The sequence below is a fragment of the Brassica napus genome, chromosome A9 (genome assembly GCF_020379485.1).
Source record: "Brassica napus cultivar Da-Ae chromosome A9, Da-Ae, whole genome shotgun sequence".
In the NCBI taxonomy this organism is placed as follows: domain Eukaryota; kingdom Viridiplantae; phylum Streptophyta; class Magnoliopsida; order Brassicales; family Brassicaceae; genus Brassica; species Brassica napus.
Window position 1 is genome coordinate 29,482,591 of NC_063442.1, and position 12,038 is coordinate 29,494,628.

Genomic DNA, 12,038 nt, shown 5'->3' on the forward strand with positions numbered 1-12,038 from the left:
TCTTTGCGTGTAATAGGATCACATGATGCGTCTGTCGGATCATAAGTAAATGACTGGGACATTTTAAAGGTTCGGATATGATACTGTCTTAGTCTTTGCAACCTTTTTTGTATGTAATCTGTATAAATTTGTCCAAACCACTCTTGTTACTGGCTCTCTATTTCTTTGATTACTTTTAGTTCAATATTATGAAATGTCACATCTCAGATGTTTTCTTAGTCCGATGTCAAACTTTGTAGTCTTGTAAAAGGAGAAGATAACTAGATTAAAGGCTGAGAACAAGCTAGCTTGGAAATAGCTGATCAATTTTTTTTCCACTGATGTTTATAATCAGGGTGACAAAGTTTAAGAGAGATGGTTACAATTTTCAAATAAACCCGAAAAATGCCTCAAACAGGTGAGGAGCCAAAAAAGATAAACCAACGTAAACGCCAACTAATCAAACCGGTACAAGATCATTAACCAAAGTATTCTTAAGCCAAAAAGGATAACCCCTAGCCATATAAGAATGTAACCGGGCACCATAAGAAGCACTTTCAGCAATGAGCAATGCACCTAGATTAGTTTTAGGATCTTCAGATTGAAACTACCAACTTGGTGGTATATAGCGCCAGAATGATCTCTGAAACTTGAAAAGCAAAGGATGGCCATGTTTTAGGTCTTGTAACAGCTCCCACCAAGTCTTTTGCTTCAGGGCCAAAGATAACATTAGAGAGTTTTAAACTGGACATACTATTAGTAGCCCATGGTAAGCATTGCAGCTTTGCATCATCAAGACTATCAATCTGAGCAAAAGTATGTCGGCTATGTAGAAGAACCTTTCTTTCATGGTTTCTGAACATCCAAGAAATCCAACAATCTTTGCTTTCTTGTCCCAAGAATAAGCTAGAATGCATTTGACCCAAGAAGGTGGAGGTGGAATCCAAGTTTGATGAGAAAGGTCTTTAGATGAAGGATGACAGTTTTCTATTTCAGCTTCTACTCTTTGAGCAAAGAACGAGAGTTCCACATCTTCTTTAATCTTTTTACAGGGGTTAAAGCATTTACCCTCAAACAACATAGAATTTCTTCTTTTCCAAATATACCATAGTGTCCAAGGAAATCGTCTAGCAATATCTGGAGCAAGGAATAAGACTTACTTGTTTTATGGAGGTAATGAAAGTTTGAGAACAGACCCCGAGGAGATGTCTAAGCGCGGCCTTGGGAAGTTTGAAAGTGCCAAATTTGACGAGCTACATCACATGTAAAGAGGAGATGATTAATAGACTCGCCTTCTAGTTCACAAGCTTGGCATCTTGAATCAACTTTCATACCCCTTGATAAAATCCTATCAGCGACAGAAAGAGCTTCTGAAAGGACTTTCCATAGAAAGGTCTTGATCTTTGGAGAAGTTTTCAAAGACCAAACCTGAGCTTTAAGGGTATTAATCGAGGGCATGGCTTTGACTTTAGTATGTAACCGGAAATTTGTAATCTGATTTTGCATCCAATAGCCTGATTTAACTGAATACTTGCCACTTTTATTATATATCCAAACCGAAAAATCTTCTTTAAACACCACATGACTTGTCTTAAGTATAGAAGCTACATCTTCAGGGTAGAATAGAGCTTCCAGCTTTTCTTTGATCCAATCTCTTCTGACATAGTCAATCAGATCACATACACGAAGATCAATATCAATAATTTCTTTTTTTCATCAGAGGTCTTTGTATGTTTCCATAGTTGATCCATGAATCTGTCCAGACATTAAGAGATGAACCATTCCCAACCATTTTAATAAGTCATTTAACCAAGAGATCACGGCCATGAAGAAAACTTCTCCAAGCAAAGGAAGGCCTCGAAGGGAGAGAAGCAGATAGGAAATCATCATTCTCAAAAATATTTTCTTCTCATAACCTGAGAATATAAGGTGTTTGGGTTTTCCAGAATAATCCAAGCTTGTTTAGCTAATAAAGCTTGGTCAAAAACTTCAATATCTCTACCCCCCCCCCCAAATCTTCCTTTGAGAGACACATGATCCCAATTAACTCAATGAATCTTTCTTTTATCCTCAGAAGAAATCCACCAAAAATTTGAAATTGCAAATACTAGAGAATCACAAGTGGTTTTAGAAAGTTAAAAACAAGACATAGCATGAATATGCATAGCTAAAGCTACTGTCTTAATCAGAATATCTTTTCCACCTTGTGATAGAAGTCTAGCAAACCATCCAGAGAGTTTAGCTTTTAAAGAGACGTGGATATACCTGAGCATGTCAACTTTTGAACCTTTAAAACATTCAGGAAATCCAAGATAAGTTCCCATTCCACCTTCTTTTTTCAATCCCTAGACTCTGTTTAATCTGCTCCTTCATTATGACATTAACCTTACTTTCCAAATGCAATAGATGACTTACTTGGGTTTACCATTTTCCCTGTAGCTTCCCCATACACTCTTGGAATTCTCTTTATTTCATCAGTCTGAGAAGAGTCAGCTTTGCAAATGAATAAACTTTCATCTGCGAATAACAGATGATGAAGGGAATGACCTGACTCAGAAAACCGAATGCCTGAGATGCTACGCTGAGCAGAGGATCTATTCAATAAGTGAATCAAGGCTTCATTATAGATGAAAAAAAAAAAGGGAGATAAGGGATCTCCCTGCCTTAATCCTCTCTGAGGAACAATGTAGCCATGTGGTTTATCACTGATCAATACTGAATATGTAACTGTAGTTACACAAACCATTATCCATTGTATCCATTATTGATGAAACCCTAGAGCTTGAATCAAGGCTTTTAAAAACTTCTATTGGACCCAATCAAAAGCCTTCAACATGTCAGACTTAATAGCCATATACTGAGATGATAATGTCGGATGAGTAGATAGACTGTGAACCACTTCATGAGCCATTATGATATTATCAGAAATTAATCTTTCTGACACAAAAGCAGATTGCGTTGGAGATATAATGAGACGCATGAGAGGTTATAATCTCTGCAGTAAGATCTTGGCTATTATCTTGTATGGGACAAAACATAAACTGATGGGTCGAAAATCTAACATAAAAGATGAGTTTACCTTTTTAGGAATAAGGCAAAGCTGAGTATAATTCCACTCCAAAAGTAAATAACCTGTCTCAAAGAAATTATAGACTTCAGACGTGACCTGGCCTCTAATGACTTCCCAAAACTGTTGAGAAAATAAGCTTGTCATACCATTAGCTCCAGGAGCCTTTGAAAGATTGATAGAGAAAAGGGCTTCTTTAACTTATAATGAGTAACTTTTACTGATCAAATCCAAATTCATCAAGTGAGTAACTTTAGGAGTGAAGTTTTGAACTTAGTCAGATGGGTTTGTAAAAGAAAATAGTGAGTTGGAAAATTCACATCAACCATTCCTTTTGAAGCCTCAGATCTTTGTTCTTTTCCATTACCATCAATTAACATCTATATACTTTTCTTAGACCGATTAGCTTTGACGGAGGCATGAAAGAATTTAGTATTTTTATCACCTGAATTTGCCCATCTCTCTTTACATTTTTGACTCCAAAAAGATTCTTCATCCTTATAAACTTTCATTATATCCGACTTGAGAAGATGAAGATGACGGAAATTGGGATAAACAGAGGACTGCTCCAATTTCAGCTTCGCATCCAGGTCCAGAATTTGAGATTTTGAGTTAAGAGAGTTGACCTTCTTTAGCTTACTCAAAGCTTTTCGGCATAGGCAAAATTTTATTTGATACTGATGCACCAACCAAAGAATCAGGACTGTTCCAAGCTTGCGAGATAGCATTCTTAATATTTGGCTGATGAAGAAATCTTCTATCAAAACTTACCAAAACCGATCTATGATCTGAGCCTTTTTTCAAGAAAAGCTTGGTTTGATGCAGGAAATAGACAGTTTTATTCAATATTTCCGAAGCATCGATCAAGCTGACATTGTATCCACATATTATTTCTCTTACCTCTCCATGTGAGCATTCCCAGTGCTTGGTAATTCAGTCATTCGACAAGCTCTGATCATATTAGTGAACGGAACAAAAGTAGCACCACCTCCACTTTTCTCGCCGTTATGAAGAATGTCATTAAAGTCACCTAACAAACACCAACATTCTTGACGATTCACTCCTATCTTTGAAAGCCGCTCCCATAATTTAGCTGATCAATTAATAAGTGAGAAGAATGCAAGAAACAAAGGTTAATTAATCCTTTTTTTTTACCTTTTTATACAAAAAACAAGAAGAAGAGCACACAAGTGGGGGGGAAGACAATACACTGTCGGAACATAGGCTATATAGCCACATCTTCTCCAAAAATGTAAGTGGAGCAAGTTTTAATCTGCAAAGCCAAAATAGAGGATATGTTGTAATCTCCAAAAGTAAAAGGATTTGTTAAGAGTTTGAATCTTTAAAATTGGATATGAACAGCATATGTATATATCTGTATATAGGCTTCGAAATCTGAATGGTGCAATGGAATGGATGCTGCCAGATGTAGATTAATCAGAACAAGTTTGTTAGTGTACCAAACTGTAAGAAACAATATGTGATATTGAAAAACATAACATGCAGGTGAACAAATGTGAAAGGGTGTGAAATGTAAATTTTAGTACTCTATACTATACGTAAACGAGATATTCATCATTGTTGTAAAATTTAGTACTATATTTCTTAACATTTTTACCCAGAGAAAAATAGTACTATATACTATACTATACATAAATGTAATTATTTTATTAATAAAAATATTATTTTACAACTTTAATTTACAGCTATTAAATGTTTCGAAAATAAATGTGGCTGATATATATATATATATACTTATATATTAATATTACGTGCTAAAAATAGGTTAACACATGACTTTTGAACCGTTCAAAGTTTAAAAAGGAACTTTAAAGTTATTACTTCTTGATCTTCTTCTTGTTTGGAGTCAATTATTCATAAAGATATCTGCCAAAAATGGAAAATATTTCGCCCATATGATGACCAAGTACCAAATCAAAACCAATTAATATAAAAATTCCAAAGAGATTACTCCCCATTTAATTTGGCTTACACTTCCATATGCTAAATCAGTAATCATATCACAGAAAATCTGTAAATTTTAGAAAATCAAATATCATTTGGCTGCTATATTTTTAATCTCCTTTGAGATAAAACCAAAACCCACATCTGTTCTGAAAAAGATCTCCAAAACCGATCACTGGGTGTTCTACTGATTTGTAATGTCATGAATAAATTGTATTTTTTTCTATCTGGTTAAGAATATATATGTGTTATCTATTTAATGACGAATACCGTTTGATTCAATATCATGCAACATCTTTGATCCAACGTGAATTGAGTCTTTGATTAGATCATGCGTATTGGTCACATGTTTAATTGCATCGCTCGAGTAATTTAGCTCATTGCAGTTTTGTTTATAATAGGAGTAATGGTGTTGGTGACATTTGGAGCTTAGAATCAAAAGTTGTGATTAAAAAACATAATTATGGGAATCTTGTCACGCAGGTAACAATCCCTTTATCTCGTTTCTTTTCTTCTTTTCTCTGTAGACGTATAGAAGGCTTTAGACCAGCTTATAATTGTTGTTGGTACAGTCCAACTTATGGTAGAAGATCAGAAGATAATGGCATGAAGCTTCTTGCAACTGCTTTGTTTGCTACAGCTTTTGGCATTCTCCTTGGACTATCATTTCCATCTTTATGGATCACTAAGGTTAGTCTTCTTTCTCTCCAATCTATTCTTTGATTCTTCTTAGATTTTTTTCTTTATGTTGCCATTTTGTATTGTGAAGGCGAATCTACCGAAAAACCTTCTTCGTTCCATTACTATCTCAAATAGACATTCAGATATTGCAGCTCTTGTACATGCCATTGATATCTCAAAGGTTTGTTTTGTGTTATTCTTTTATAAACTTTACACATTTGTTTGCATGTTTCAAGAACAGTGTGATTCACATTTTACTCAGATATGGGTTTCTTCAAATCCCAAAGGTGCTGAGAGATTGCCACCCGGTATTATTGCATCCGAATCAGACTTGTACTTGCGCAGGTTATGGGGGAACCCTGAAGAGGTTTGTTTCTCCAAACCACATTCTCATTCTTTGATTTTACATTTCTACGTGTGAGATCAGTGACACTAGCTTTTGTTTCTTCTCTCTGCTTCCTCAGGATTTGAAGAAGAAACCGAGATATCTAGTAACATTTACAGTGGGTTATAAACAAAGACAAAACATAGATGCGTGTGTTAAGAAGGTTGCTTCATGTCCTTTTTGTTTTCTGTTTTTATCTTAATAGTAAACTCATTTATGTTTTGTCTTCCTAATTAAAAACAGTTTTCAGACAACTTTACCATTGTTCTGTTTCATTACGATGGAAGAACAAGTGAGTGGGATGATGAGTTTGAATGGTCGAAGAATGTAATACACATTAGTGTTCGGAAGCAGACAAAATGGTAGCAATATCTTTGCTTAGACCTCTCTATTTATTTCCCCTAGTTATATGATTTTTTTTTACTCTCTCATATATTGTGAATATATAAGGTGGTATGCAAAGAGATTCTTGCACCCTGACATTGTAGCGCGATACGATTATATATTCATGTGGGATGAAGATCTTGGAGTCGATCACTTTGACGCAGAAGAGTTAGTTTATTTTACACTCACTTCCATTTTATTTTTTATCTTAAATAATAATATAAGTTTGTTGTTGCAGATACATACACATGGTCAAGAAGCATGGCCTTGAGATTTCACAGCCTGGTTTGGACCCAGAGAAAGGGTGTACATGGCAAATCACTAAAAAAAGAGAGCATGTTGAAGTCCATAAGTATGTAGGACTCATATACATTTCATCTGTAGCATGATTTTTGTTACATTAATTTCTTTGTAATAATGGCTTTGAATTTATCAGGGAAACAGATGAGAAACTCGAGTGGTGCTCTAATCCTCCTCGGCCTCCATGTGCTGCGTATGTTAAAAATATCTCTTTATCAAACTCAATGTTGACATCTTCTCATATATAGCTTTGAGACTTTTTATAACACAACAGATTTGTGGAGATAATGGCTCCTGTTTTCTCAAGAGATGCATGGCGCTGCGTGTGGCATATGATTCAGGTTACACTTACTCTATTACCCCCTGTTTACATTTACTTCTTTTTAGTTCTTTTTATCTATCTCTTGCTTACACCTTTTTATGAACCCCAATAACAGAATGATTTGGTTCACGGTTGGGGTCTTGACTTTGCACTCAGAAGATGTGTTGAGGTACACAAAACATTACATGTTTTTTAGCGTTATAGAAATGTTTTTTTGTTATTCGATTATAAAGAGGCTTCCATATTATTTATATGTGAAAATGAAGGAGCCTGCTTATGAGAAGATAGGAATTGTAGACACTCAGTGGATCGTTCATCAATTTATACCTTCCCTTGGCAGTCAGGGAAAGGAAGAAGATGGGAAATCGCCATGGCAAGGGGTAAGAGAAGCTTGGTCAAGAACTTGACAAGCAAGTAAGTAGATGTGTCTATATGTTTTAAAAAACTTGTGTGGTTGTTGTTCATGTAGGTGAAGGATAGATGCCATATGGAATGGAAAATGTTCGAGAGGAGAGTGGATGAGGCAGAGAAAGAATATTTTAAATCGTTACAAGTTCAAACCCCATCCAATTCAACTACATTGCACTAGGACCTTACCATTTTTTTCCTTTTTTTTGTAGCTGTGAGATTTATAAGTGCTTCTTCTCAACATTTACATACAATCTTTATAGATAATCTAATATAGATATATCATTAATCAGATTCTGTTAAATCGTTGAAAGAGGATTATCAAATCACTTTTGCAACAAAAAAAATGTCGAGGATTATCAAATCAAAAAAAGTGAGCGAATTGGTTTCTTGCAAGCATTTCTTCCACAGAACATGTCTTGACAACTGGTTTGGTAATAACCAAACGACTTGTCCTCTTTGCAGACAGGGGCCGGCCTATGAAGGGCCTGGCCGAAAACATTTTTTATAGGCCTCTTAATTAATTAATTAATTAATTTTGATATTATAATTAAAATTTTATTAAAATAATATTGAAATTTTTAAACAAAGTAACTAAATTTATTATTTTCGTTTTCAACTTTTAACTTTTAAAACCTTAAATTACTATGTTATTGTCGAAATTTAACACCAAGTATCAAAAAAAAACATTTGGCTCCTGTTATAAATATATATATATATATATATGGCCCCTTATGTTATTAAAATTTACTGGATTTTAGGTGGATACACTGTTTGCCTTCCCCATTAAGCTGGTCTTGTGTGCAGATCCATTCTCTATTAATGGAAGTATCTTGTTTAACTCTATCTTTTTTCTGATTTTGTTATGTTGTCTAATACAAATATAAGATTTCAAAAATCTTGTGTTTATGTTTTAGATGGAACTTACTGTATATGCATAAAATCTGATATACCTTGCATATTTATTTATTGCATTTTAAATGTTTTATATTGTTTTTAGGAATAAATTTTAAATGCTTTATAGCTATGTTGTATATACCAGCTCATAGAGATGTCAATTGAGCTGTCCATGTCCAATGAGCAATGTTCAAATGGACAAAGCAGTTTATTGAACATTGTTTTTTTAAGTCCAAATTGTACCCAGTCCAAATTGACCAAACTCAATATAGACAAATCCAAATAGACTTTCTGCGGTGTCCAAATAATTTTTATGCTTTAACATACTAAATCCATAAAAACACATTTTCATACTCAATTTATATAAAAATACATATACAATGTGAGAAATATGATTTTATGATTTTAATCAGAAAACACGATTTTGCAGATTTGCCGAAAACATGATTTTTCGGTTTTGGCAGAAAACATGATTTTGCGATTTTGGCAGAAAACACGATTTTGCAAATTTATGGGAAAACATGATTTTTCGGTTTTGGAGAGAAAACATGATTTTATGGTTTTGGTAAAAAAACGTGATTTTGCGGTTTTGGCAGAAAAGCAAGATTTTACGGTTTTGGTAGAAAAACATGATTTTGCGATTTTGGCGGGAAAACGTGATTTTGAGGTCTTGGAAGAAAATGTGATTTTACCATTTTGACAAAAAAATGTGAATTTATGGTTTTGGCGGGAAAATGTGATTTTGCGGTTTTGACGAAAAATGTGATTTTGCAAATTTAGTGGAAAACATGTTTTTATTTTCTGGAAAACCCTATATTTTTAGGTTTATTGGACGCACATGTCCATATGGTTTTAGCTCATCTAATTTGGAGTTAACGGGTTTCAGTCCAATTGGACAACTTTAATTTTTGGATCTAATATAGTCAGACCATTTGGCTTTGGTCTTGGCTAACCCATAGTCATTAAGCCTATTTGACATTCCTACCAGCTGATGAAGCGTGAAAGCTTGAACATGTTTTGTTTCTTGTTGTAATGTTTTAATGAAAGGAGTTTAATTTTGCTTGGTGAGAAGCAGGTTGTTCACACACCCACAGTGATCAATAAAATCCTTTTCGTTCAAATCTTAGTGTGTACCGGGCTTATACGATTGATATGTAGAGTCACAAGTAAATGATTAGCAGCCAAGTCTTAGTCCTTGCAGCATTTTTGTATTTAATGTGTGTATAAGGTTTGGTTAAGAAGATCACTTGTTTGGTTATTGCAGATCAAACGCTATGTGATAGTGAAAAACTTAACATGAAAATGTTCGGATGGTAAAAAACGGTGATAAAAATTAAAAGGGTGTGAAATGTAAATTTTACATAAATTATTACCGTATGATACACATAAATGAGAACATCATTGTTGTGAATTAAAATTTTATTTTATTAATTAAAAAATATATATATGTCATTAAATAATCATAAATAAAATGTTTATTTTAAATTTTAATTTACAGCTATAATAAAATACTTCTTTTTATTTCTTAAAAAGTGTCACTTTAACATTTTACACACTAATTAAAAACTGATTGAAGTTCGATTATACCCTTAATAACTATAGTTATTTACTAATTAACTTATTTTAATTATTAAATTATTTATCATTAATTTGTGTTGTATATTAAGTGTCACTATGACACCTTTTTTAGTTACATAAAAATGTACTTTTCGAAATTTAATACAATTGTTTTGACATATTATCAATTCTAACCTTGAATCAAATTGACCAAATAATAGGATAATGTGAAATCCCAAAAACCATTTATAGTCATTATTAACTGACTCGTAAACTTCATTACAATGTTAAACGTAACATTGACTTTTTTACCGTTTATTTGTTAATGAAATAAGATCTATAAAAAGTTTTTAGAGTCACTTTTATTTATGATGAACACAAATATGACTAAAAGTTCTAATCAAAATCTGCAGGTTTTAGGACAAAACAAATCAAAGAATTGAAGAAGAACGGATAGAGTTTATGCTAAAGTAGATTATCCTTTTGATCTAAACAATTTTCCTAAATAATAAGAGGGTTGACTGCCTAAAAACCCCTGTAAACATAGGAACCCTATCTATTCCCCCTAAAGTACTCAGCTCTTGATTAACCCACCCGAACATATGATTTCTCTTCGCATCTCCCTCTAATCTTTTTAATCCTTCTCGGATCCCCCTCTCTGATCGAATTTTAAATCAAAATTGTAAGGGTGGAAAATCGCGTTTAAGATTAGTGATTGTCCAATTAAAAACCCGTTCAAAACTGACCCAATTCACTAAAATACGACCCGACCCAGATTTTTTAAAATTAACCCAAAATCAATTTGGGGTTTTTCTCAAGGTTTCTTCTTCACGACACAGAGACTCCTACACAGAAACGAAAATTGGAGAGAGAGAGAGAGAGATATAGGAAGAAGAGAGACTGCACACAAGAGAGAAAGACGAAACAGAAATGGTAAGAGATGAAGTAGAAACAAAAGAGATGGAGAGAGACGAAACAGAGGTGGAAGGAGACGAGTTGACTCGCTGCTCACTGCGGTGTGATTCACACCAGGTACGGATTCGTTGGATCCTCTTGCTGCTGGTGCTGCAACACTCGTCGTCCTCTGGTCTCAGGTTGCACATTACGGTCAGGTTGGAATGCGGAGAAGGTGGGAAGTAGTTAAGCTCCGAGAGCCTGGTCTCTGCCCTGCCGGAGAGATCAGAGGGATTGTAATGAATGGTGTTGTTTAATGCATTAAAGCCAAGAACATCAACGTTGGACAGAACCAGTTCAAGCTGCTCAAGATTTTGTGCAACTTCAGCCACGGAAGATCGAACCTTATACCCTAAACCAGTTAGAAAATCGTCCATGTTATCATCTTCAAGGTTCTTTCCCATTGAATGAGCTTCTTCTACGGACGTTTCTTGATGGCGTCTCTTCATCATCAAGACTGGTTGTTATTTTTCTTTGGTCGGTTGATGTTTGGTTATGGTATGAGAATGTATTATTGTGGCAAGGCATTTTTTCTCACGCCCATGAAGAGATCAGACATACACAACCTATTCAATCTACGCAAGTTCAAGACTAGTTAAAACATTTTGATTGCTTTTTTTTTTGTTGGTTAAAACTCGAAGGCTGTGCAGAAAACTGGTTCAACTTTTTTTTTTGTCTTTTGTTGTATCTTTAAAACTCTAAACTAGATTTTGACCCGCGCTTGGAAAGCGCGGATTTTTTGGATTATATTATAATACAAAGTTTTATTATATCGAAAAATATAATTTTTAACAGCTATATAATCTATGAATTAGTTTATATGATATTTTATATATACACTTTTACGTAAGTTTATTTTAGGTATGAGAATTATATCCGGATCAAAAAACAAACCGAACCGACCCGGAAATATAGGTTTAGTTCAGGTTCAGAGCAGATAACCTATTGGGTTTTTTTTGGACCCGCATGTCTTTGTTTGAGTTTGGATCCTATCTTAGACCTGATCATAAATATGTTGTGTTTATTAGGTATATTTAGATATTTCGAATATGTTTTCGGCATTATGGATATTTTTTTTAAGTTTTTGGTTTACAATTATAGTTTTTTATTTCAGGTAAATTTTCAAATTAAAAAAAAAT

The 12,038-nt window shown here is 34.0% G+C and overlaps 1 protein-coding gene across 2 annotated transcripts; it reads left to right on the forward strand.

The window, feature by feature from the left end:
* The first annotated feature begins 4,249 nt into the window (after nucleotides 1–4,249).
* On the forward strand, nucleotides 4,250–8,019 carry LOC106363229. Of its 2 annotated transcripts, none has more exons than XM_022691747.2 (14): nucleotides 4,250–5,224; nucleotides 5,413–5,494; nucleotides 5,584–5,701; nucleotides 5,781–5,873; nucleotides 5,955–6,059; nucleotides 6,157–6,240; nucleotides 6,321–6,439; nucleotides 6,528–6,629; nucleotides 6,700–6,813; nucleotides 6,898–6,954; nucleotides 7,036–7,102; nucleotides 7,199–7,252; nucleotides 7,350–7,463; nucleotides 7,553–8,019. In XM_022691747.2, the coding sequence occupies exons 2-14, from the start codon at nucleotides 5,475–5,477 to the stop codon at nucleotides 7,670–7,672; spliced, it is 1,167 nt and encodes a 388-aa protein (XP_022547468.1). In that variant the 5' UTR covers nucleotides 4,250–5,224; nucleotides 5,413–5,474; the 3' UTR covers nucleotides 7,673–8,019. The 2 variants fall into 2 exon arrangements, with proteins under 2 accessions (XP_022547468.1, XP_022547469.1); XM_022691748.2 differs by having other exon boundaries at nucleotides 4,250–5,205.
* Nucleotides 8,020–12,038: the final 4,019 nt, after the last annotated feature.